Source organism: Myxocyprinus asiaticus, chromosome 48 (genome assembly GCF_019703515.2).
Source record: "Myxocyprinus asiaticus isolate MX2 ecotype Aquarium Trade chromosome 48, UBuf_Myxa_2, whole genome shotgun sequence".
NCBI classification, from domain to species: Eukaryota; Metazoa; Chordata; class Actinopteri; order Cypriniformes; family Catostomidae; genus Myxocyprinus; species Myxocyprinus asiaticus.
In genome coordinates, this window is record NC_059391.1 from 24,017,829 (window position 1) to 24,045,531 (window position 27,703).

At 37.2% G+C, this 27,703-nt stretch overlaps 1 protein-coding gene across 1 annotated transcript in view; it reads right to left on the minus strand.

The window, feature by feature from the left end:
- Positions 1–350: 350 nt before the first annotated feature.
- Positions 351–27,703, minus strand: part of LOC127437368 (mucin-2-like) — a 51,122-nt gene continuing 23,769 nt past the window's right edge. Inside the window, exons 27-45 of the mRNA XM_051692187.1 lie at positions 27,331–27,472; positions 26,419–27,014; positions 17,431–17,527; positions 17,062–17,297; positions 16,608–16,791; positions 16,114–16,291; positions 7,445–7,626; positions 7,124–7,193; positions 6,840–6,970; positions 6,717–6,748; positions 6,324–6,468; positions 4,397–4,489; positions 3,394–3,434; positions 3,064–3,183; positions 2,869–2,964; positions 2,207–2,326; positions 1,744–1,786; positions 1,356–1,473; positions 351–870 (exon numbers count right to left, since the gene is read on the minus strand). Of these exons, the coding sequence (XP_051548147.1) occupies positions 690–870; positions 1,356–1,473; positions 1,744–1,786; positions 2,207–2,326; positions 2,869–2,964; positions 3,064–3,183; positions 3,394–3,434; positions 4,397–4,489; positions 6,324–6,468; positions 6,717–6,748; positions 6,840–6,970; positions 7,124–7,193; positions 7,445–7,626; positions 16,114–16,291; positions 16,608–16,791; positions 17,062–17,297; positions 17,431–17,527; positions 26,419–27,014; positions 27,331–27,472 (2,805 nt within the window). The 3' untranslated portion in view covers positions 351–689. The remainder of the gene's footprint in view (positions 871–1,355; positions 1,474–1,743; positions 1,787–2,206; positions 2,327–2,868; positions 2,965–3,063; positions 3,184–3,393; positions 3,435–4,396; positions 4,490–6,323; positions 6,469–6,716; positions 6,749–6,839; positions 6,971–7,123; positions 7,194–7,444; positions 7,627–16,113; positions 16,292–16,607; positions 16,792–17,061; positions 17,298–17,430; positions 17,528–26,418; positions 27,015–27,330; positions 27,473–27,703) is intronic.

Consider the following 27,703-nt stretch of genomic DNA (forward strand, 5'->3'; position numbering starts at 1 on the left):
ACATTTGGAATTTACTACTCTGTGACCACAAAGATTTTGGTGAGCAACAATAACATCTCAAACAGACTTTTAAACCACACTGTAAATATGAAATCATATACTGAAGATTACATACCCTTTAGAATGAAATGTTTGACATAAATGTAGCCCAAACCTGAACAAACTTACATTACATTTTTGAAAATTAAATAATAATAATAATAATAATAAAGTAGAATATGTAAAGACTAATATACATGGACCACAAGTTGTACTTAGTTGTTAGACATTTGGTTTGCAAGTGTTGGTTCTTTTCCAGTTTTATTTTTAGTACATACTGGCTGATAAAAACAAAACAAAATTGATGCTGTTTGTTGCTTGCTTTATTGTGATCATAATAAATTTTATTACAAGGAAATATGTATCATTAAATTACACATTACCAGAGAGCATAATAAAGCAAGAAAGAAGAAATTAAATCTCGAAATGCCCCCAGTCCCCTTAATTAAAAAAAGTGAAGAAAACATAAAGGCCATAATAATGTTTGCCATTTATGCACTGCAAAAGTCTCACACAGTTTAAATCATCAGAATTGCAATTTCCTGTTATATGTATTTTTTAAATCATAGTTGTCTTACTCAGCGTGACAGATTCAGTTATGATCAAATCTGCAATAATCAAGTTTAATGGCAGATATTTAACAAGATCATTTATCCGTAAGTCTTCTGGTTTTCACACTCTGTTGGAGTGCATCTGCAGCTTTCAACATAGTCGTAGTAATAAAGGATCTCACTGTCATCGGGACACTTCAGCTTCACCTCTTTACGGCTGGTTTTCTCCTCTCGGCAACATGAACAGCTGTGCATCATTTTGTCCTTTTGCATTGAATACCTATGCAGGTTTATGAGAAAACACCAGTCAGATGAATGGAAAAAGCTGAATGTGCTGATCTTACAGTGGATCCTGATTTTAAGTGAGTTTGAGATCTGAAAACACAAGGTCTATCTGTTTGAGTTTACTGGTCTGTAACTGACAAATCATCATTCTGTTTTTCAGGATGTGCGTAGATTTAAATGTTAGAGACAGGTTGATCATCCAAAACAAACATCAAAATGTTTGGCCAAGTAGAGTTCCAAGCTGTTTTATGACAGTGGACGTGTGAATGTTGAGGAACAGCTTGTTCATTAGGTACAGTAATATCTTGCTACTAACATGAAAATTCAAGTGGTGCAGTGCTCTCGCTACAGTGAGCACTAATAAATGTGTATGCTGTTACTCATGTGAAATGATTAGAATTTAACCCTAAGACTGTACAGTTTATCAGAGGTTTTAAAAACACTATGTTTATGATGAAAAAGGTGTGCACATGCTCTCACATTGATTGGGTGTCACAGTGGCCACTGCAGAACGGCACTTCAACAGTCATGGTGGATTTACAATTATTTACATACATATGGGTGGTGTTCGTCACTCGAACGCAGTTCATGGGCTCACCTAAAGGAGGCAGGTAAGTTTGTGTCTGATTCTCTCTCATGAACAATACGTCTCATGCATTGTGTTATGTAGAGCTTAATAATATACTTTTTAAATGAATGAACATCTGTTAAATACATAAACATGGTAAGGTGGACATATAATTCAATTTTAAATAATTACAAATTACTGTTTGTGTCTGGATATTTTGAGAACGCAAACAATATACTGTATAACAGATCTTGCAAAATCCATCTATGTCAGATAGAAATAAACAGCTTATTGGCTTACATGTTCCACAGCAATCTCCTTCTTGTTTCACATATTCAGACCCCTTGGAGTGCAAAAATAAATTTACAGTTTTAATAGTCCAGTGGCACATTTACTGCATACATCAGAAACTTTTTAAGATCTACCTTTTAAAGTATTAAGGGAATAGCAAGAGGTGATAGAGAAGGTGAGCAGAGAGGAAGGGGACAGCAGGGTGCAAGATGAGATTGGAGAGAGACAGGACACAAAAGAAATGTGAACCTCTCTCATGACAATGGTGTGAATCATGGTCTCTCATTAAAAGAGGAAGAACAGAGGAAATAGCCAAACGTGAGATCAACAGAGGCTTCAGTCTTAACAAAAAAGGAGGTGCAAGAGGTATGTCATTGGTCAGTGTGTTACAATGTCCCTGGTAAAGGGAAGTGTATTTCTGAGGAAGTGTATACAACGTGTGTGAAGCTCGAGCTACAGAAATTCTACTTACAGGCTTACAGTCAGCTTGACTGGAGACAGTGCATTTTGTTTTGGTCTTCTCTATAACAAACGAGCCATTCACTGTGCGGCAGGAAATAGTTTCACATGTGAAATTCTGCACTTCTCCAATCTAAATAAGACAGACAAGCGACATGAGAATTGAAAAACAGAGAAGATTCTTTATCTGCTTATATAAAAGGGTAAAAGAACAGTGTATGACCCTGTTTAAACCTGGTATTAAGACGGATTTTGGGTGATCTGATCACAAGTGGACTGTGCTAAATACAGGTGTAAACAGGGTCCAAAACGTTCTGTATTCGGATCACAAAAACCACATATGGAGATAGTCAAAAACACATTTGAACACATCATGTTTGTGTTTAGATAAAATTTCAACTGCATCTGGGAGAAACAGTGTGCCTGGGTTTTTCACGCTTACTTAGTCTTTTATGACTTTTTTTGTGGTTTGTTATCATGCACTAATGTACTGACATTGCGACTGATGTATGTCGACCCTTTTCTCTGAAATCCGAACACAAGTGGTCAAAGGATCGCATTTGAGCAACCAGGTGTAAACAGTGATGTGCCTCGCCTGACCACGTGTGATAGGATCACCCGAGACGCATCTTAATACCAGTTGTAAATGGGGTCTATGGGTGTTTTATGGTGTACCTTGAGAACATGGCTGGCATTGTTTACATCATAAGTGCAGCCTGTTGGCTTACATGTTCCACAGCACTCTCCTTGTTGTTTCACATTTTCAAACCCCTTGAATTGCAAAAACAAGTTTATAGCTTTTATAGAACAGTAGCAGCTTTATTTGATTTTCAAATAAGAAACTTTTAAAGTTTTGCCTGTCATCATTACCCGAGGGCAAGGTGTGCAGACTTTACTAACACAAGTCACAACATGTGGTTTAGTCAGCGGGTCTTTTTCCATTTTACAGTTACATTCCACACATGGGTCTGAGGGGATTGTTACGCCAGGCTTAAGAGAAGAACAAAGTGAGAAAAGTGAACCAACATTACAAATTCAGAAAAGATGGATATATAGATTTGTGTTTTATATAAATCTATGCCTTGCTCTGGTTAAATTTATGTTTATTTAATGTTAGAAAGCTTCATAGTTTAGGACCAGGTTAAGCCTGTGAAACTTTGACCAATCATACTTAACTAATGAACTTTGCAGTAAGCTCACCTTGTACTCAGTGTTATTGTACACACAGACATCTTTGGGCACTGGTCAGAAAGAAAAAAAAAAAAGAAAAAAAAGAAAGTTAGAAATTGCTTAAAGGAATAATTTACCCTAAAAGGACAATTCTGTCATTATTTACTTCCATTATTTATTTACTCAACATCATGTCATTGCAAACCCATTTGATTTTCTTTATTCCGTGGAACACAAAATGAGAAATGTTTAATAATGTACTGATCAATTATTTAAAAAAAACAATTACAATGACCTCATGTTAAGTTACAGGTCTGGCTACACAAGAGTAGTAAGCTGTTAACTGAAGAACCACTACAACCAAATTATTGAGTTTTGATTTGTTTTGTTAACCAGATCAACTGATTTATTGAAAAGGTAAAAAAATTTAAAAATAAAGAAAAAAATCAGACTGAAAAGAATGATTCCTTCATGGATTGAACATTTCTGTAATGAACAGCAGGAAAAAAAATTAAAAAGCTAGAGTGAATGTCAAGATTTTCAGTGAATGACGACTTAAATTTTGGTTTGTTCATCACACAAAGCTATAGTATGGCTTCAGAAGACTTAGCAAACAAGTTGCCCTGACCACTTTTATCATATTTTCATGGTGCATTTGTGCCCTTTCAAAGGTAGTGAGCCCCAATCCCCATTCATTGTAATTATATGGAAAAGAATGAGCAGTACAACATCTCTCATTTGTGTTCCACGGAAGGGAGAATTTCATAGGGATTTGGAACAACATGAGGGTGAGTAAATGATGACAGAATTTTCATTTGGGGTGAACTATCCCTTTAATTCAATTTGCAGGTGCAGTTTTGTAGAGCTCTAATTATAGTATATCCACTTAATTTACTTAAAAAGTTGCTGACCTACAAATACGTAAGGAATTTTTAGAAGAGTAATGATATGTGAACAATTACTTACACTGCGGATTTAAATATTGTAGATGATGTCTGTAGATCAATGAAACAGTTTGTAATTTGAGACTTACCACAGGGTGGACAGCAACTGCCCTCAGTTTTATTTACTGCAAACTCATATCCCACCTCACATCTGTTCTTAAAACACTGCTCGAAATCACACACTGAATGGGGAGAGAGGGAAGGAATTCATTTAAAATTATTATTATTATTACTGTTATTATTGCATTTTGTTGCATTTATGACTGTTTAGTTTAAAGCTGGCACAAATTCTAAGCGGTTACATCCTCAGATAATCTCTATGGCAACACTAGCAACTTCAAGCTAGAAACAGTCAAGGCGGGAATTCACTAAGAATGAACTGTGCCAGGTAAATACGCTGTTTATCTGCATGTGTTCTTTGTGCCAGTTTAGCTCCCAATTCACTGAAGGAATAAAGTAGATCAGGCAACGGCACCAACGCCCCCCTTAAAAGTTGTGCTGAAAGCAATTTGCATGCGCCATTCCAAACTAGCATGCCAGTTCTGAGCGCTATATTAGCAGCAAAACATTGCAATACGGCTCACTCTGCTGGGACTGTACAGCATCACTCCACAACTGTAATCCAGACACCTGAATCATCTATTTAATTAAAGTGTGCTTGACTACATTATGCATCTGGATACAGTATACACTGATAAGCCACAACATTAAAACCACTGCCAGGTGAAGTGAATAACATTTATTATCTCGTTACAATGGCACCTGTTAAGGGGTGGGATATAATAGGCTACAAGTGAACATTCAGTTCTTGAATTTCATATGTTGGAAACAGGAAAAATGGGCAAGCATAAGGACCTGAGCGACTTTGACAAGGGCCAAATTGTGATGGCTAGACGACTGGGTCAGAGCATCTCCAAAACGGCAGGTCTTGTGGGTTGTTCTCAGTATGCAGTGGTTAGTACCTACCAAAAGTAGTCCAAGAAAGGACAACCGGTGAACCGGCAACAAGGTTATGGGTGTCCAAGGCTCATTGATGCACGTGGGGAGCGAAGGCTAGCCCATCTGGTCCGATCCCACAGAAGAGCTACTGTAGCACAAATTGCTGAAAAACGTAATTCTGGCCATGATAGAAAGGTGTCAGAACACACAGTGCATTGCAGCTTGCTGCATAGCCGCTGACCAGTCAGAGCGCCCATGCTGACCCCTGTTCACTGCCGAAAGCACCTACAATGGGCACATTAGCATCAGAACTGGACCATGGAGCAATGGAAGGTGGCCTGGTCTGATGAATCACGTTTTCTGGATGGCTGGGTGCATGTGCGACGTTTACCTGGGGAAGAGATGGCAGCAGGATGCACCATGGGAAAAAGGCAGGCCGGCGGAGGCAGTGTGATGCTCTGGGCAATGTTCTGCTGGGAAACCTTGGGTCCTGGCATTCATGTGGATTTTACTTTGACACGTACCACCTACCTAAAGATAGTTACAGACCACGTACACCCCTTCATGGCAACGGTATTCCCTGATGGCAGTGGCCTCTTTCAGCAGGATAATGCGCCCTGCCACACTGCAAAAATTGTTCAGGAATGGTTTGAGGAACATGACAAAGAGTTCATGGTGTTGAATTGGCCTCCAAATTCCCCAGATCTCAATCCGACTGAGCATCTATGGGATGTGCTGGACCAACAAGTCGATCCATGGAGGCCCCACCTCACAACTTACAGGACTAAAAGGATCTGCTGCTAACGTCTAGTGAATAAGATGCAGGTTTTGCACAAAAATACCACAAATAGATGTGGCACAACAGTTTAGTGAATTCGCCCATGAATGTCTTATAAGTGTTTGTGTTCTGAATTGATTATTTTGCTTTTTATGATGCACCATGTCACAACAGTACTTGCTGAAAACTGTTACTGTACTATTCATGATCACTGCTCAACAGAAGATAATCTTTTGAGCAGCAATTCCAATGTAAATTTAAAAGCTTATAATACACATTTAAATCAACTGATGACTCACCACAGGTTTGGCAGCAGTTTTCTGTGATGTTTTTGTATCCTTTGCCACATTGCTCTAGAGGTGGACAGTTGCGAGGCAATTTTACACGAATGCCCATATTAGTGCAATTGTATGTATCACAGTTATTGATCCATGTTTCCCCGGGCTAGAGAGGTAAGTTGATGTTTGTTAGCCACTATGGCAATTCTTGTTATAGGTATGATTATAAAATATATATAATATATAAATAATGGTAAGAATGAGTAAAGTCTGACTAAAATGAGTTAGACTAGTTTACTAAGCTATTTCTGTCTGTGATCATTTGTGACAGTAAAAAGGTTAACTTAAGACTTTAATTTTCTTTTTAATGGACAATTTCTTCTCAGTGGTTACCCACTCCTTAAAGAGACATACCTGTTTTGGTGATCCATCAGGGCCAATGCATTCTACAAGGAGGGAATGAAAACAAAATCAGCAAAAACAACATCGAGGAGCATTAATCTAACAATAAAGGGTAAATGAAGTAATATTTCTTACCACAGTAATTTGTACATATATCTGATGTTAGATTAACCAGATATGTGTTATCAGGACAGTAACAACCTTCCATTGACATTTCATTACAATCTTCTCCTTGACATATCCCCCCCAAAACCATATAATTGGAACTGGTTTTAAGTACAAAAAGAGAGACACTTCAGAAATGAAGACTGTTAAACTCAGAAATATTTCCCCCATTTATTGAGGACTGTTGTTTTATAGATTTGGACTATAAATCTATTGAGAGAGAGAGAGAGAGAGAGAGAGAGAGAGAGAGATACCTAGTACTGCAGGTTTGTGTAATTTTGGGACCACATGCCTTGTAGACTTTGCCTTTGGTGCAATTGTATGCTGTTATGGAAAACAACAAAATTCAAGAGATTCAGGATCTCCTCTCAGATAATATTTGTAAGTGTGATGCATCATATTATATAAATATCATGAATGACCACAACTGAGTGTGTGGTAACATTATACAGTATATTAATTGAATTGAATTAGAAAATGTGTTAGGAAGACACTCAAGTGTAAGATACAGTCAAACACACACACACACACACACACTCAATTTCCTACAATGGCGGATCATTCTGTGGTCTTACCACATAGCCCTTTGAGTTCAGCTGAGTTTCTCCAGTCCACACAGACAGAATACTGGCGACATAACTGGGCGTATGCCTCCAGACTGGAGCAAGCAGACGCATTTCCTATGTGGCACACATCAAACTTGCATGCCTGGTAATAACTTTCATAAGGAACGACCTTGTGGCATTCCTTAAACAAACTGAACAAAATTCAAACCTGTAACTTTCAGTTTCAGCAACAGTGGTCTTTACAGATGAAATTAAAACACTTAAGAATAGTTCACACAACATTTTTTATTCTGAATTATTTACTCACACTCATTTAATTCCAAACCCTTTATGACTTTTTCTGGTTGTCTATTTGTTATTGTCCGTAACAGAAAAGGTGATCATTTTAACTAATATCTTAGTGAATGCTTTTTCTCAAATAATTAAAGTGAGTTGGTACAGGTCGTTTCAAGCTCCAGTTTGATAATAAATAAATAAATAAATAAAAGTGAGGTAAAAACAGAAAAAATGTATTTTGTGCCATATAATATATGTGAGTGGAAGTTCAGATTTTCAGTAAATAATGACTTTTTATTTTGGTCTGTTTCTCGCACAAAGCTATTAAGGCGCGGTCACATTTACCTTTGCACGTCTAAACTCCGTGGGTGAAGGCGGCATGGGCGGGTGTTGAGTCTGTTTAAAACCAGCAAAAAAAGAATTGTCAAGCAGCGTCTTTTCAATGCTGTAATTTTTTTAGATGAGAGTGAAGTTAAAAAGAAACTTGCCGCTAAACTGATACCCTTGCCCATTGTGAATATTCAGTGTAGCTACGAAGCACAGTCCACACAGAAGTCACTGCAAAACCAAGCAACATGCTACTGGTCAACGGGACAAATTAGCCTGTGAACTTAAACTCCAGGTGAAATCCATGAGGGGAAGTCCATTGCACCAAATTCACGATCGCGCAGATTCCCATATTTTGCCTGTGAAATTGCTCTGTGTGAAGGTAAATGTGACCGTGCACATATGGTTTTAGAAGACCTAGAATAAAACTCTCAAGTTATATGGACCAGTTTTATGATACTTTTATTATGCTTTTTTTTTTTTTTTTTTTTTTTTTTTTTGGAGCTTGACAGTGCCCATTCTCATTCACTTTCATTAATGGAAAAGAATGGCCAGGACATTCTTCAAAATTACACCAAGGGCCCTATGTTAAGACCGTTAGCGTAAAGCGCAGCGCTATGCCATAAGTCATAAGCGTAAAGTCAATGGGCACGGCCATGAAGTTTTGGTATTTTTGTGCAAGTATGCACTAAGTCTAGGTGCATTTGGGTTTGGCGAAATCGCCCGCGAAACACTCAAATGGGGTTGGTCAAGTGCAATGTAATTCTGAGGTTCTTCTCTGGTTATTCCATCATCTGTGTCCAATTATATAGTCCATTCCCTGCCATGCACCAGCGATATTAACAAAGACAGCATATTAAGGAGTTGGTAGTGTAAATGGCATGCAATGAATTAGAAGAATGACAAATTATGTTCTTCTGTGCATTAACTGTGTCCTTGATGAATGTCAGGCATATTTCTATGACAGTGACACACTCCTTTTATATGCATAGAAAATGTGGTTCTCGTCAAAATTTGGATGTACGGATGTTTTATTTTTCTCCCCTTTTTCTCCCCAATTTGTCATGCAATTCCCAATGCGCTGTAGGCCCTTGTGGTGGCGTAGTGACTCGCCTCAATCTGGGTGGTGGAGGACGAATCTCAGTTGCCTCCGCGTCTGAGACCGTCAATCCATGCATCTTATCACGTGACTGACCTGCAACCATTCAGTAAGCAAAATACAAAGAGTCTGAGTACAAGAACAATCAAGCCAGATGACCTGCCTAGGTGGGGATTTGAACCCATGACCTTTGGAGCTATAGCCCAAACTTAGCAGTGTGCCACTCAGTTGACATGGCATACTTACTGCAATGAGACGTGCCAAGGTTAGAGTCAGTAAACAGAACAGTTGTTTATCTTTTGAGCTATAGGTGCCGCTGTTTCCAAACTGCTCAGGCACGTTCAGGACATGAATTCTGACAATGCATTCAAAAGATATGCAGTTTATGTTTATAATAAACCATATATATTAAAAGAACATTAATAAGATGAAGCAGAACTGATCTGGGATAAGCCCTGCAACTATTCAGTAAGCACAATACAAAGACCTCCAGTAAAATATAAAATCCACTGTAATACTGGTCTAACTGGGAATCGAACTAGGGATGCACTGATCCAATCCAATTTTGTATTTAGGATTGTGCTGTGAGTTTCTGTATAAAATCACTTCATTTGATAAAATTTAATGTTGAAAATTAATTGTTATACTTTCATTTGATTAAAGTTTTAACTAATTAATTAATTAATTTAAACACAATTTTGATGATAAAATTTAAATAAACTGCTGAAATTGAGTTCAGAAAAAAAAAACAGGTATTGGACTCGGTATCGGCGAGTACAAAAAAATAAAAATAAAATAAAAAAAATAACAAAATATCAGTATTCGTACTCAAAAAAATGGTATCAAGACATCCCCAAAAGACACTTGCCAAAGTTAGAGTCAGAAACAAGTATGGGTTATGTTTTAAACTGTAGGTGGCACTGTCTCCAAAATGCTCAGGTTTCCCCAGGACATGTTGATGATGCATACCAATTTTTTTTATTTTAATCTGACAATGCTTTCAAAATATATATAACTTTTTAATAAAATTCAATATGGAGGAGAGTCAATATGACCAATGTTCCAAAATGTGGTATCACTGGAATCCTCACGACCCAAGGAATTGATAAACACCAACCTCCTGATTTTAGAGCATACTGTTCAAAAGTGCAAAAAATAAAAAAATAAAAAAATAAAAACAATTTCTTGACCCATATGTACCCTCAGATCATGGTCCCAATAAAGCAAAACAAGTTTCGTGATAGGACAAATCATTGCCGAGACACAGCCTTGCATCCAGTTTCACATAGATCTCATTAACTTTGTGTTGGCATAACTTTTGTACAGTAGCAAAAATCTAAATTATGTTTGGTCAGTTCTGTGTGGCTCAGTTTAAAGATTATTTTGAGCCAGGGGCCTGGGTAGCTCTGTGAGTAAAGATGCTGACTACTACCCCTGGAGTTGTGAGTTCAAATCCAGGGTGTGCTGAGTTACTCCAGCCAGGTCTCCTAAGCAACCAAATTGGCCTGGTTGCTAGGGAGGGTAGAGTCACATGGGGTAACCTCCTCGTGGTCACAACAATGTGGTTCTTGCTATTGGTGGGGCGTGTGGTGAGTTGTGTGTGGATGCCATGGAGGATAGCATAAAGCCTCCACACACACTATGACTCCATGGTAACACGCTGAACAAACCACATGATAAGATGTGTGGATTGACAGTCTCAGATGCAGAGGCAACTGAGATTTGTCCACTATGTCACAACGAGGACCAAGAGCACACTGGGAATTGGGCATTCCGAAAAGAGGAGAAAAAAAAAGATTATTTTGAGCCATTGTTTGGGCAAATCAAACGTTTAAACTGCAAATGACATAATCCAAGATGGCAGCCACTGCAATGGACAGAGTTTTAGAGTAATCAGATGCAAAAATAATTTGTCTCTAGGACAAAAGTTTGAAAAGATATGTGCAAAAGAAAAGTGGATTTTTTAACTGGTGGTCTGCCAATAGAGTCTGCTCTAGAGACCCCAAATTTAGTATGAGAGCTATTTATGCCCACCCCTATCATTGTGCCAAATGTCAAAATTTTTCTGTGTACAGTTCTATGGGCTGCCACAGACTCCCATTGGGGAGGTATAATAATTAGGGATGTGCCCGAAGCCGAATACCTCAAGCACCATTCACTACACAACTGGCCATAGCTTATTTGAAAAGGAATAATTTGTTTTGCCTCTAATAATGAACATTTTGCAGGGGAGAATGCTTTTATATAAACTACAGCTGTGCTCAATGCATCCTATCATGAACAAGATGAACAATCTATTAATATATGCATTAAACTCACTAACAATGTCGACAATTTCTGGTACATTATCCAATTTGATAAGAAATCTGTTTACTTGCCGCTAAAAATGAGCATTTTGTAGAGCACTGTTGTAGAGTGAGATTTAAACGTGAACTGTTGTTGTGAACATTTTATGATCTGTAGGGGGCAGTCTAGTGCAGTTCAAGTTAGCTTTAAAAGCAGCAAGGAAGAACTTGTCAGGTGTGTATTTTGAGTCTACCTGTTACACTGTTGATTGTACTGCTTGCTGCTGAATGCCCTCAGTAAACGATCCTTAATCTTCAGGCTGGACTTTCTGTGATTTTGTCATGCGATGCTTCTCCTTATGGTCTAGGTGCAGTTCTTTTGCATAAGATGCCCGCTGGTAGAGAAAGACCCATTGGGTTTATGTCACGTACACTGAATCAAGCTGAGAGGAATTATTCTCAGTTGGACAAGGAAGGGCTGGCCGTAATGTTTGGCTTACAACGCTTCCATAAGTATCTGTATGGCCAGAAGTTTACCATCATTACAGATCATAAACCCTTGTTGTCTTTATTTAATGAGCTAAAAGCTGTTCCACAAATGTCATCCCCTAGGATACAGTGATGGGCTGTGACATTAAGAGCATATGAATACAACATCATCTACAAAGCTGGCAAGGATCACGGAAATGCAGATGCTTTGAGTCGTTTACCATTGCCAAGGGAATCTGGCACTGAACAAGAGGAAAGAGTCCTAATGCTGGAGAATGCAGACGTAACCCTGATTACAGCAGAACAGGTGAGAGTGTGGACACAAAAAGATCTGGTATTATCCAGGGTGAGAGAAATGGTGCAAAGAGGATTTCCACATGAATTTGTTGGAGAAGAGTTTGGGCCATTCACATCAAGAAAAGCTGAATTAAGTGTACAGGATGGCTGTGTGCTTTGGGGGGCCCGGGTAATAATTCCCAGTTCGGTTAGACCAGAAATTCTGAAACAATTGCATAAGTGCCACCCAGGAATATCTAAGGCTTAAAGTTATGTGTGGTGGCCCAAGTTAGATCAGGATGTGGAACTTCTTGTTAAATCCTCGTACTTGTCAAGAGCATAGAAATGTTCCGGCTGTAGCCCCACTGCATCCTTGGAATTGGCAAAGATCGCATGTGGATTATGCAGGACCGTTCATGGGAAAATTGTTCTTCATCTTGATTGATGCACATTCAAAGTGGATGGATGTGTATCTAGTGAATTCAGCCACATCTGCTACCACCATTGAATGTTTGCATAATTGCTTCAGCAACCATGGATTACCCGAACTGGTTGTAGCAGATAATGGTACTTGTTTTGTTAATGCAGAATTCAAAGAGTTCCTGAATAAAAATGGAGTACAACATGTAACCTCTGCACCTTATCATGCTTCCAGTAATGGTTTAGTAGAACGGGCTGTGCAAATCTTTAAAGGAATGCTGAAAAAGTGTGTTGAAGGACCAACTGCAACAAAGGTGGCACAAGCTTTATTCAGTTATAGGATTACTCCTCAGACCACCACAGGACTCTCTCCAGCGGAAATGTTATATGGACGAAAACTGCAATGTTCTCTGGACTTCATACATCCTGATTTGACCAGAAAGATTCATGAATAACAACAAAATCAAAAAGTCCATCATGATAAAAAGGCCAAGAAACATAATTTTAGTGTGGGAGATCCAGTACTTGTGCAGAATTTTAGCTATGGACCGAAATGGATTCCTGGGCAAGTAGAGACTGTCACTGGACCACTTTCTTATAAAGTGATGTTAGGTGATGGGAAGATAGTCCAAAGACATGTGGATCAAACTCACTCATGACAGAAATCACTTATTAACTTTGCAGTGGGGGTAATGTAAATATCCAGATTTTGATTTTCGGACAATGCATCTCCCGCAGTGGCTAAAGAAATGGAGGAAACAATGACTGGGGACATATCTAGTGAAGCCAACATGGCCTCTGAAGGAATGAATGGTTTATCACAAACTTTGGAGATACCAACTGAAATGACTGATGAATGGTCAAACAAATCTGTTAGCCCCGTTGTGTTCGTGAGACGGTCGCAGAGAACCAGGAAAGGATTATTAACTGAAGTAAAAAAAGCTTTGAACTGTGATTTGTATTTTTTGTTGTAACTGTTATATTTTATTATTGTGACATTGCTATTGAGGGAAGTAACTGTGATTCATTTGGGGAGAAATATTGTAAACTTAAGGGGAAGGGGATGTTGTACAGTGAGATTTAAACGTGAACTGTTGTTGTGAACATTTATGATCTGTAGAGGGCAGTCTAGTGCAGTTCAAGGTAGCTTTAAAAGCAGCAAGGAAGAACTTGTAGGGCGTGTATGTTGAGTAACCCTGTTATACTGTTGACTGTACTGCTTGCTGCTGAACTCTCTCAGTAAACGATCCTTAATCTTCTGGCTGGTCTCTCTCAAATTATTACATTATGCATTATAACAACACAAAGATTGATCTTTCAATGTATCAAACTCACTCAGAATTCGGACCATTTCTGACACGGTTTTCCACGCATCACTATGTTATTATATTCATGTAAGTTGTTACAGAAATATGATGCAGAACTGTGAAATCGATGAAAACAACAAGTCCGTCTTTCCTGCACTCGTCTCCGTTTATCTCACAGGAGTCAGATGACGTAAGCGTTGCATTTTATGAATGAAAATGCGCACATTGTGATTTCAGATCGGATGGGCGCGGTCTTAACTTGGTCCCTGTTTATTGTGCACGTCTGGAGCTTGTCAAGTGTAACATTAACTAAGATACGACATCATATACACTTTCCACTTCTTGAAATGTCTGTTAATGCATCACACGATTCACACGTGATTCTCATGTATTTATTTATAGTCTAAACATGAGCGCGATGTTAAATTCCTGACCTGAATGTCGGAGCTCGTCATACATGAGTAGATATTAATATCTGAAATACCATGGGAAACCACAACCTATTCCACAGTTAATGTAGCCTATAAATTCAGCTTCATCTGGTAAATATTTTTTTTAATAATAATAATTATTATTATTATTATTATTATTATTATTAGGATATTATGATGAACATTTCTATTTTATTAATAGAAACTATTAATGTAAGAGTAACACTTAAAAATGGGCGTTTCATTTAGTTTTGACGCACTACCGGTTTAAGCCCCGCCCACAACCGGTTCTATACGAATACCGAGACAGATGCAGATAATTTTGTCATATGAACAAATACAGATACAAGTACAGAATTGCTTCGCTGCACACCCCTTATAATAATAATAAAACTAACAAAAACAGTAGGATATTGAAAATACTGAAAAATAAACCATGACCTATAGATAGTTTAACACAAATCTCATAACAAAATAAATAACTAAACGGCTACAATAGTGGTTGTCAGGGACATCATTTGATGTTCCACTATTTTCAGAGTTTGGCCATGAACTTTATTACCACCTGCTGGTGGAATCTTCAATCTGCAAATGCAGGAATTGAGCTTAAACTTTGCAGTGTGATAAGATGTAGTTTTCAAACGTCTTAGCACAATGACCTTTTTCTCAGGAAAATAGCAAATTGCGCTCTGCGCCACTTCATTACAGTTTTTCTGAATTGCTAAAACACTAAACCCCATTCTCTGAACCAAATGCTGTGTGGCCTCAACCCATTTGATGAATCAGTCACTCTTTTTGCAAAACTCTAAACACATTCTCAGAATTCAGAATGAATCTCTCATTGACTTTGATTTTGCAGGGGCACAGCATTTTTGAGTGAGTGTACTGTAATGTGTTTTTCATTTAAAGTGTTCTTTGGGGTTTTGCAGTTGGACTACTGTATTTTTACAGTATGCAAGTACTGAATATACAGACTGAGTATTACTTGCAGTACTTACAGTATACAATATATTCACTGTACTACTGTAAGTTGTGATTACTCTTTTTTGACAGTAATTGCAAAATGAGCTTAATACAGTAAACATATTTTTTTTTTTCTGTAACTACATGCCCTGGATGCTGTGTTCTCCATTTTCTAATACAGTGTCTAATGAATGCTCTGTAGTGTTTATATATTGACTTGCTGTGTGTATGATCTGAAAGCATTTTTTGATTTTGAACACAGATTAAATCGTTTTGAGGCGATTGTTTGATTTTGCCAGAAGAGTCGGGGGTTTTGTGAATATAGTTTGAAGATTTGGTTTTGTGTTTAAAGTTGTGAGAAAATGGGTGAAAGTTTCAAGAAACGTGTTTTAGCAATTCAGAAAAACTGTAACATACAATACACCCATAGTTTATGCATGTACACCCACAGATTGCCAAAACACTCCCACCCACGCCCAGTTACGCTTATACTGGCACAAAAATTGCTCTTGGGTTTAGTGCTCTTATGAAAATTGGATAAGACACTGCTCACGGTCGTAGCGCTGCGCTTTGCACGCTCACAAAAATAGAGCCCCAAAAGTTTATTCTGTCTGGAACAACATGAATGTGAGTAAATGTAAGTTTTGGGTGAACTATTCTTTTAAAACACTGTAAAACTGTGACAATCTGAAGTATATACAGTACAAAGAATAACAGTGCTTTCCAGTGTTAGAAACAAACTACAAATAATGTCACAGTTCTAATGGGAAATTATGTATACTGTTACAGTTTTGGGTTTCCTTACTTGCCCTTGATGACCTCACAGGAGGTGTTCACTTGCTGTATACAATCAGTTACATTAGTAATTGTAGTTACATTGCATCCTGGTGGTACCATCCACAACCCTGCCATGTTTTCACATGATGTGGCGATTGTTCCATTAGGACGTCTACAGTCATCTTTGGTGTTATTGTTACAAACCCCTTAAAAATGTCAGAATAATTGCATAGAATCATTCCCTTGATCAAGTCAAACTATATTGGAAAAAGTTTATTTCAGTTAAACTAAATCAGGATGCAGACAGGAAATCGCCATACACTTTGAATTAAATGTCTAATTTTAAGATACTAAACTAACACAAATGAATGTACAATTTATATTTAAGTAATGTGTAATACAGTGCAGTTTGAAATGACACTAACACAAAACTTGCTTTATATTAGTAGCACAGACAGAAAAAAAATGTATATATATAACCATTTTATTTATTATGCCAAGAGATTTCAGATCTGTACTCACCACATTGTCCCTCTGTATTATCATGAAAGTAGGATGATGAAAGTTTGATATGAAAGTTTGTAAGAGAGACAAAAATCTCAGCTTTAATCTCAGAGATGTTCACAAGAACTCCTATGCCAGAAGTGGTGATAGTGAAGTCTTCATTAATGAATGTTAGTCGCGTCGCATCATCATCAACATAGACCTGTGGGGAAAAGGCCTTTATGAGTAAAGAGAATCATGCTTTAAAATACTTGAGTTATTTTGCAATGTGCCATGAAAGCAATGTAAGCAAAAAACAAAACAAAGATTTTTTACTAAATGACGAGTTGTGTTGTATTAGGGTTGACAATAAAATACTGTCATTTTCTTAAGATATGCAATTTCTAAAATTGAAATGCTTTGCATGATTTTCAGGAGCCTGTGAATGTTTGTGAATGTTTGCAAATTTGTTTGCAGTAGTCCTGACATTTACCTTTACAACTTTAGTGTTGCTTGTCAGCTTGATTTTATAGGATTTGTAATTCACAATCACATACTCAGGGCAAGCTAGATGTTGTGCTGAGTCACAATAATAGTTTTTAGCATGGACACTGATATTGTATCTTGGGATGATTTCTTGGACCAACACATAGGTGCAGTTTCCTTGGAAATCATAATATGTTCCATCGAAAGTTTGGTAATGAGGGTCACCCCAGCCACTGCATTTACCTTAAGAAAAAAATAAGCCAAAGTTAAACAACGTATTGCCAAAGACAATGTTACAGTAATTATCTAATATAGTAGTACCATAAAGAATAATATTAATAGTATACCAGTTTCCTTGAGTACAGTTTAAACTCACATGCACATTCATACTTGCAGCAGCCATTGTTGTAATACACCTTCTCAGCTTTAAGTCCATTGGCACATTTAGATATGAATGGGTCCTTTGGGTCACACTGTATAGAGGATGAGTTGCAAAGTAATAATAGAGACATTTTTTAATATTATGCAACTACAACATACCAAGTAATATTATAAAGCTATACAGTACTGTATATGTTGTAATTTTTCTATGATTTCTATTTTCTTATATATTTTTAAACTCTACATATTTATTTATTTATTTAAGTGTTCTTATTCTTCCAGACTAATTTTACTATGAAATCAGTGCCAGTAGGTCAAAAGTTCTTCAGCAAAAATCGGTCCTTGCTTATAGAAATTCAAACCACTGCCCCCAGTGGCCAAAGCGGGAAATGTTTTTGAATGTATAGGCATCCCTGAGCTTGACTTTCTAGGAGAAATGTCCACAGTGTGGTGCCAAAAGCTAGTAGTAAAGCATGTTGTTGTTAATTGTAAATGATGTGCAGTGAAGACAAATGCAAATTTTATTAACTGTACCTTTAAACCTGATGCCTAAACCTAACTGTTAGTGAAGTAAATGTGTAAAATGCAACTTGCGAATCGCTCTAGTCATTGATTACGTGAAAGCGATCGCTTCCTGGTTTCAACACGAGATGAGAATCCATGTCTCTAAGGCTGCTGACGTAACACAGCAACCACAGTCACACCGCAGGAAAAATTAAACATTTAAATTGATGCAAAAATCTCTGATTGGAGAAAGTGCTTGTCAGTATAAAGGGGTCAATGTCAGGGTAATGCGGGGGTGCTAGGCACCCTCAATTGGACCCTAAATTGATTAATATTGGTGCCTTATTTAGTCTTTAATGTAGCTACTATAGCAGCCCCACTAAATTCTGGAACCTGGTCTGGGGTAATGGAACATTTGGTAGCATCATGTCGACTTCCCATGTGATCATGTTGATTCTTGTGGCTTGGTGTCTATGGTGGCCTCTAGAACCGTTTTGAGGAAAGTTTGGCAGAGGGTTCTGAATTGTCCCCTGATCCATTTGGGATCAATTAGAGACTTAATTTGCTTTCTCCCTATAACTTCTGAACCTTCGGTCTAGAAAAATAGTTATTGAATGAACCTGGTTTTGTTAATGTCTTGTCTTGTTTTACACTGCTCCTAAGTAATCCTCAGAAAAGTTATTGGACAGTTTTTTTGTTTTGTTACAACAGTTACCAAGTTATACCCAATTGAAATTGATGGGTATTTTGGTCAAAGAAATCTTGAAGCATTTTTGTGAGAACATGCTAAAAAATAGTGGTCTGTCACTGTCAGTAAGTATTTAGTTTCACTGAGAAGAAAATTAGTAATACAGTCCTACCAGGATTTCACTCCACTTTTTCCTGATTATTGCGATCCAAAATGATTGAATTTGCTGCGGCTTTGCTCAGAAATTGCGATCCCATTTGAGGCATTACTTTGTGTTATTTTGCAGTGAAAACTCACACATAATCATAGTACACTTGTGTAATTTGTGTCATTGATGATATAAGAGCAATTGCCTGTAATATTTTAGTACATAACTACTGAATATGCAGCTAGCAAGGAAAAAATATTAAATGCACACAAAAATACCATTCATTTAACAGGTAAAACCAGTTATATGTTTAATACAGTTTGAGTTCAATGGGAGACCCTAATTAAGTTAAACTATTAAGGTACGTTTTAGTAAATATTAGACCTACAATAAAGCTGTAAACTGAAAACACAAATGAGGATTCAATATTAGGACTGTCGCAATTATTACATCACCTGATCGTTTTAACTGATTAAGAGAACTGTGATTATTGAGCAATTGATTTTAAACACATTGTTGAAATGAAGGATTTTTAAGTGAAAATAGAAATTCCAAAATCATGAACATTGAGTCTAATTTTCCAGCACAACAGTGCATTTTGTGAGCACTCCACACTATAATTATATTTATTTATCACACATTTGCACATATACAGTGAAATTCTTTTTTTTTTTCACATATCCCAGCTAAGCTGGGGTCAGAGTGCAGGGTCAGCCATGATACAGCACCCCTGGAGTAGATAGGGTCAAAGGCCTTGCTCAAGGGCCCAACAGTGGCATCTTGGTGGTGCTGGGGCTTGAACCCCCAACCTTCTGATCAGTAACCCAGATCCTTAACCACTGAGCCAGGTTGGTGTCCTGGCACAGCATTTAAAAGTTTAGACAAGGCTTTCGATATTGAACACAAAAAGTTCCATTTGCGGTTGGTTGTTGCGGGTTCATACACACAAGGTTATTGATAGGGATATCACGAGACCATTTTTGGGAAGCCGAATAAGAGTACGATACTTCCTTTTCAGTACTCGCCGATACGATACCCGTTTTGTTTTTTGTGTTTTTTTTTATGTTGCAGTTTTCAAATACAATACTTGCATTTATGGGATGTTAGTTTAAGGGATGTTTAAGAATAATCATTTGTATGTTTTTGTAAAAGGGTTAGGGTTAGATTTTTTTGTTTTTGTTTATGTTTTTGTACCTAAGGCCTGCAAGGAACTTTGCTAAGAGCCTCGGAGTCAACAAAGGAATAAGAATGTGATGTGGAAAATTCTTCATCTTTCATCAGATAAGACATTACCTTCACTGGATTGCTTTTTTACATTCCATCAACTTCCACAATTGGACGGATTATACAGACTGACTTTTTCTAATAATATGGACTAATTTTTGCTTTTTTCACACATGGACTCTTCTGAAATGTGCTTTATTTCAGTTTGGTGTTGAAATATTCTCTGTTTATTTTTGTTTAGTTATTTTGGTGTTACAAGAGGTATCCAACCAGAATAGGCTTTTCCTACCGCAATCAATGTGAATTAGGCATTAACAGCTCTAAACTGCTTTGGGGTGCTATAACCATGCCTCAGAGCTCTTTCTCCCAATGTCACGACCTTTCAGTTTGTGGCAGTAATGTTTGTGTCACGGCTCCGGTGAGTTTGCTGGTTTATTCTGGGTGTTTTGCTATTTTCTCTCCCTCATGTCTCGCAGGCGAAGCCTGCATGCATGATCAGTGTTTCCATGGGAACACTGATTGTTCCAAGGGGAAAGATGATCATGCTAGCAACACCTGTTCTCTTCTGATTCACTCCCAACTTAAACCCTTCATGTTCTCAGAGTCTTTGCTAGATTATTGTTTGATGTGAAGTAACTTACCTCACTCTCTCTGCCTAGTTGGTTCTGACTCTGCCAGTATGTCGGGAGAGTGGTTACCTTCCAGCTTGCTGTACGCTTGTTCTCTGCGCTCACGGATCGTCAACGGAGGATTCCTCATCTGTGCCCATGTGTCGGGAATGCGATTACCTCCAGATTGGCTGGGCGTTATTCTCTGCACCTCACTACGCTTCAACTGAGATTTCCTACGGATCTGGGGCTGGTTGCACCAGCTACACGTAAATTACAACTTAGCCTAGTTGTGGCGTAAATGGGCACTAAGTCACAATTTACGCATTACTAAATATTATTATTATTATTATATAATAATAATAATACCATTAAACTTATGTAGAACGTAACCCTACATATAAACAAAATATTTACGGAAGACTCCGACCAGGAGTAACGGATGTAATAAAAAAGCAGGCTGATATTTAATTACATCAATGAGCTCATGTTTTGGTTGACAGGCTTCAATCCTTTCGACATATAGGATGATGTCACATAACACGCGTTTACATTTACAGTAGAAAACATTATGTAAAAAAACGTCTTCAGCATGAAAAATGGTGCACTTTCCTGTGTACGCCGCCTGGTGTCAAGTTTCAACATATACGAAATATATAAGATATTAAAATGAATAAATGTCTATTTTTCTAGCCTGTTGTATTAGTATTTATGTATTTATTGTCCCTTATTCATTTTAGATACAGTTATTAATTATTGTTATTTACTAGGCTAAATATACCATTAATTAAATCTTGTTTTATTATGTATCATATTTTAATGGGGATATAATTTATTACAGCTGACAGTTACGTGAGCAAACAAAGTTTGAACATCAGCCATAACAAGATCAAATTGAAATTCACTGCTTTTTAACAGTGCTGTGTACAAATCTGAAGGCTGCTTATTGGATCAATACAGGTAAACGTCATATTATGCGACTACGCATTACTTTACGGGGAGCTTACGACCTACTAGTTAAGTCTTGCCTTAAGATCAGGTGGTGCAACCAAATTAATCACTGACTTGGTTTCAAACTAACTAGTAGTTACTAAGCCCTTAGTGTGAATTTATGTCTCAACTTAAGTGAGACCTTACGCACAGCTGGTGCAACCCTACCCTGCTCCTGACTTCCACAACACATACACTCGTCTACGAACACACACTTCTCAGATCTGCCCATTGTGCGATAACCACGCACACTACTTCATAAGACTCCTTCCCTCTACTGCAGCCGGTGCCGGAATCTCCAGTCTTCGCCAGCACAGTACATTTGATCATTTGTTGTAAATAAATTCTTTGAACTGTTCCTCTGCTTTTGGGTCCCTTTGTCTCGCTCTCGCTCTGGACAGTTTGTTAAAGGAATGTTCTGGGTTCAATACAAGTTGAGCTCAATTGACAGCATTTTGTGGCATATTGATTACCACAAAAAATTATTTTTACTTGCCCCTCCTTTTCATTAAAGCAAAAATCTGGTTTACAGTGAGGCACTTACAATGGAAGTGAATGGGGCAGTGGCGTAGCCAGGGGCACCCAGAATGTTAGAGATAATTTTTTACTTCAAATATATATTTATAAAATAGTTTTAAAAAAGCATAAATTATGCTTTCTGAAAGTGTGAAAGAACTGCTTCAATGTGCAGCCTTTCTGTTGCTAAGGAAAATTTGGAGAAAAATAAATTTGGCCCATCCATTTTTATTGAGGCCCACTCAAAATTAATTTCCTGGCTATGCCCTTGAAATGGGGTCCAATTTTTGAACATTAAAATACTTTTTCAAAAGTATAGCCACAAGACATAAACAATATGCAAGTAAACATGATTTAAGTTTTAGTAACCTTTTCTGTGTAAAGTTACAGCCAATTTTACAACTTTGTTGCCATGACAATTTAATGTAAACAAACCATAAAATGACTGTAAAAAATTACAAATTAAATAAGTGAATGTGGGTGTTGTTTACAGCTCAAATAATACATGAGTTTTAACAGAAGAATTAATGTAAGTGCTTTTATAAAATTACAAGCTTCAGATTTCTGCCTTTAAACCCTCCAAAAATTGGTCAAAATAACTTTTATTGGCCACATTCACTTCCATTGTAAGTGCCTCATGTAACCTTGATTTTTGCTTTTTTTTTTTTTTAAGAAAAGGAGGGACATGTGGTAATCAACATTATGCCACAAATGCTGTCGATTGAGCTTAACTTGTACTGAACCCGGAATATTCCTTTAAGCTTGTTTTGCCAACCACCATAAAATAGGAGAAGAAATAGAAGAACAAACGCAAGTTTACCAACACAACATTGATTTGCTGGAGGGATGCTGCAATGGAGACGCATGATAAATACTTTCCTGTAAAATTCAGCATTCAGGAGGACGCCCATGCATCAAAGAGTTATTTGTTTGCATTTTATTATTATTTATTATTTCATTAGAGAGAATTATAATTTGTGAGTATTTTTATACATATACACTGACGTTATGAGCGAGCATCATTAGGCAGCATATTCAAACAATTGTAACTTCCAAAAACTGTCAAGACTCAGAGTCTGCGATTATTTTATTGTGCTGATAGGCTAGCCCGTTTTTTATTTTATTTTTTAAACAGAATTATAAAATGTGAATCAATTCATTAATTTATGTGTATCATTGTATCATATGTTATAGTCTCCTGGCAATAAAAAAGAAAAAGTGAACAGAATTGTTTTTCATGGAAGCATCAAATTACATTTGTAAAATATTTTAATAAGAATCACAGTTTTCCATGACATTAATTTGACTGTAAGTATTGAGATTTGTATAATGTTTGTTTCAATACATGCCTTTGAGTTTTATGCTACATGAAACGCTATGCTGTTCAAAACTGTAGGTTACATACTTTGTTATACATTGTCTGTGTAGTATTTTATTAGTAGTTAATATATGCTATTAACCAATGTTGGCCCAAAGCTCGAGAATATTGATTATTTTTCAGAGAGACTATTTGTATCCAAGTGTAAATTGCATCTGCAAATAGCAATTGTCTATTGGCAACATAGAAATTTACGACAAACGCTCTTGCCTTATCGACCCGGGTTCGATTCCGCATTTGTCGCTTTATTTTTCTCATTCTGTTTCCTATCTCCACTCTTAATATTTTCTTTAATACAACTTGTAATAATACATACAAATGAATATAAAAGGTAGTTTTACTATAGAAATACTGTAACTATGTTTTTTGGTGGAAAACATAGATTTGATGTAATTAACCATGGTGCTACTACTGTAATATGGTCTTAATACATTAACCATGTTAAATGTTTAGGTTACAATTATTTTACTACAAAATACCATGGTATACTATGGTTACTGTATTTGTAGAGGACATCAGGACAGATCTGTGCTCCTGTCATTTTTTTCCAATCCCACTCTTTCATCCCCATTTGATGTCATCGAAGACACACCCAGAGCCTCAACGATTCACACCTTACTATTTCCCTTAACAAGGGGAGGAAGCTGTTTAGATCTGTTTGAGCTGAAAAGGTCCTGTGGGGGGTTGTGAAAATGTTTCCAAATGATTGTAGAAGATTTGGACGTTTAGATTTTCACATGTATTTTTGGATAAAGGCAAACCTGAAATTTTACACAAATTAAAATTTGAAATGTAAACAAACATTATCTATTAAGACCAGATTGCCCCGTGTTTTGTGTCAGTGGATTTCATTGCAGTGGCAGGGACTCACATGTTGCCAAGCAAGATCAACCATGATCGATTAGAGTAGCAATATATAATGAAAAATATATTTATAAAAGTAATATAACACACAATTTTGCATAACTGAGTTGAAAACATATTTTTGAATACCTAAATAATAATGATAAAAAAAAATAATAAAGATGCAGTTGAATTATGCAGGGGCTAAAGAGAATCTGTGTTTTTTATTTTTATTTGAAATGGTTATTAAATGCTCCCCGGGGACACCACAGGACAAGTGTAATATCTGATATAATGAGGACTGAGATGCCTTTGCATGCCTGGGACTCGGGAGTGCCCGCACTCAAAACTGTTCTGGCGGATGTTGAGAACCCACTTTAAAGCTTCAAAGCTCTGGGTTAAAACACTTTAGAATGGCAAGAGCTGTGTTCAAAGAATTGTGATCAAAGGTCTGTCATTTTGTTGGGCCAGTCACATCCAGCCATTGCACACTCATAACACTAAATTTTAAGTGAATTTTGAGAGTTTATTCGCATATCAGGCGTTTCCATTCAGGATTTCTTATGTGCAATTTCAAAGTGTGCATAAAAATAGTTGGATGAAAACCCAGCTAGTGACAGCCACAGCGCAAATTATTTTACTTTTCACATGTATCCAAACAGATGAACAAACGATAAGATAAGAAAAGCGAGTTTCGAACCTGGGACCTGTTGCATGAGTACTGAGCACACTGCTCCTTTACTATCAGTCAACGTGATTTTTCAAAGAACTTAAGGTTTTCTCTACTCCACACCATCCTCCGTAACTTTAAAGGCATATCAGATATACTGTAACAACAAAATGAGCATAAATACTGTATGTATTTCATTACGCTTATGAGCAGGGTTTCAATTGAACCACTCTATAGTTAGTCTTTAGTCTATCACTACCGACTAGACGGGTCAACTATAACACGTGTTAATGCTGTTAATTAAATGCATTGTTGCTGTTGTTTTTCAGTAGGGCTAACAAATAAAATTATGAACGTTCACAATGTATTTTCAGTTTGATTTTCAGGAAGATAATTAAATAACTAATATCCATGAAGCAACTGTTTTCATTTATTGAAAAAGCTGACATTCTAGCATTTTTTTTCTATATAACAATTTACGAGCTAACTAAGCTAAAACTTTAACTTTAATGCTGCCAATAATTTTGCATTGTTAGATTGATTTATAAAAAAAAATACAATACAAATAATAATATTAACAATGTTAATCATAACAACTCACTTTCTTCACACTAAATGATGGTGCCAAAAGTGTCCCTTTGCGCCTCCTGGTGGTGATTTTGCGAATGAGTCTCACATGTAAGAATTGAACCTTTTTCTGCTGCGTTAATCCCCGATAGTAAGCGTCATTCTGGTTTAACACTTACTGTATATTCATTTTTTACTTAAAAATGGTTAATATGCCATACTCGTCTGGGGATATTCAGGGCAGCTTTAAAGCACAGGCTTCAGGGGGCCTGTGGTTGCGGCATGTGCCACCCTATTCTCCCCTGTCAGTGTTCGCGGGAGGACGCGCGTGTAAACGTGTGATGTGATATAAACACAGAGATGGTGCACAACAGCGAAACCCGTCCGTGTAGTGGATGGTCTTAGAGTGCCAACGTTCCACCTCCCTTCAGATGATTGGCCCAGTATTCACTTCTGTGTTTTGAATTAAAGAAATACAGGGTGTTTTAGGACCTCCCCTTTATTTATTATTGCTAACTTTGGGTAAGTAATATCCACGAAATGTTAAAATGCTATGAGCATGAATTAAAGGATCACCCACAGAATTTAAGTAATTCATATCAAATTGGTCAAACGAAGATCATGATGCATGTATTTTTTAACTAAGCCTATAATAGACTTTTATGAACTATATAAGATGTTATTGAAACAACAACATGTTACTGGTCACATTTTTTTGCCCCCATATTTTGAATTTTGGGGCATTTTTGTCAAACTTCAATTATATTATCCTTTTGCCGGAATACTTTTAGTGCCTGGCCCCATAATAGTGCATGACATGTACATGTTTATTCTCTAATTACATTACCTTCTGGGAACATGGGACAGGTGTGCTGGTGGAGATATATACTTGAGGTCCTCGTGTTGTGAAGTTGAAAGGCGTCTCGGTGTGCACAGTGAAATTAGTTGAAGAAGGCATAGTAGTTGAAGATGTTGGTGTCACAGTACTTGTCATAGTAGTAGTGGATGTAGTATTAGTAGTAGTTGTAGTAGTGGACTTGGTCGTAGATTTCTTTGTTGATGTGGGTGTAGTTGTTCCAGTGATTGTACTTGTTGTAGATGGTGTTGTTGATGTAGGTGTTGATGTTACATTTGTTGTAGTAGTCGTGGACATGGTTGATAATGTCTCTGTTGATGTGGATGTAGTTGTCCCAGTGGTTGTACTAATTGTAGATGGTGTTGTTGTTGATGTAGGTGTTGATGTTACAGTTGTTGTAGTAGTCGTGGACATGGTTGAAGATGTCTCTGTTGATGTGGGTGTAGTTGTCCCAGTGGTTGTACTAATTGTAGATGGTGTTGTTGTTGATGTAGGTGTTGATGTTACAGTTGATGTAGTAGTCATGGACGTGATTGTAGGTGTCTCTGTTGATGTGGTTGTACTAGTTGTAGATGGTGTTGTTGTTTCTATACAAGTGTCTTGACAACATCTTACACGTATTTCATAATCATAACATACTGGTATTTTTCCCTCTGCATTTGTATTTTCTTCGTTGAAGCATTCCAGTCCATAGGAAGTATTGCAATACTGTATTTGTCCCAAATCTTCCAAGGACATTTCAGGATAATTTACTGCCCTACATTCAATGTTTTCTGGACTCTGGCAGGTTATACGTTGTGATGTCCATAAAGCATTGATTGGTTCTTTTTCAAATCCATATGGTTCTTTACTGGGAATGCTGTTACTAAACCATTCTGACCAGATACAACTTTCAACACTCACGCAGGGTTTTGTTGTTGTTGTTATAGCGGTAGTGGGTGTTGTTTCTGTCGGTGTAGTTGTTGATGTTACAGTAGTTGTAGTAGTCGTGGACATGGTTGAAGATGTCTGTGTTGATGTGGGTGTAGTTCTCCCAGTGGTTGTACTAATTGTAGATGGTGTTGGTGTTGATGTAGGTGTTGATGTTACAGTTGTTGTAGTAGTCGTGGACGTGGTTGAAGGTGTCTCTGTTGATGTGGTTGTAGTAGTTGTAGATGGTGTTGTTGTTTCTATACAAGTGTCTTGACAACATCTTACACGTATTTCATAATCATAACATACTGGTATTTTTCCCTCTGCATTTGTATTTTCTTCGTTGGAGCATTCCAGTCCATAG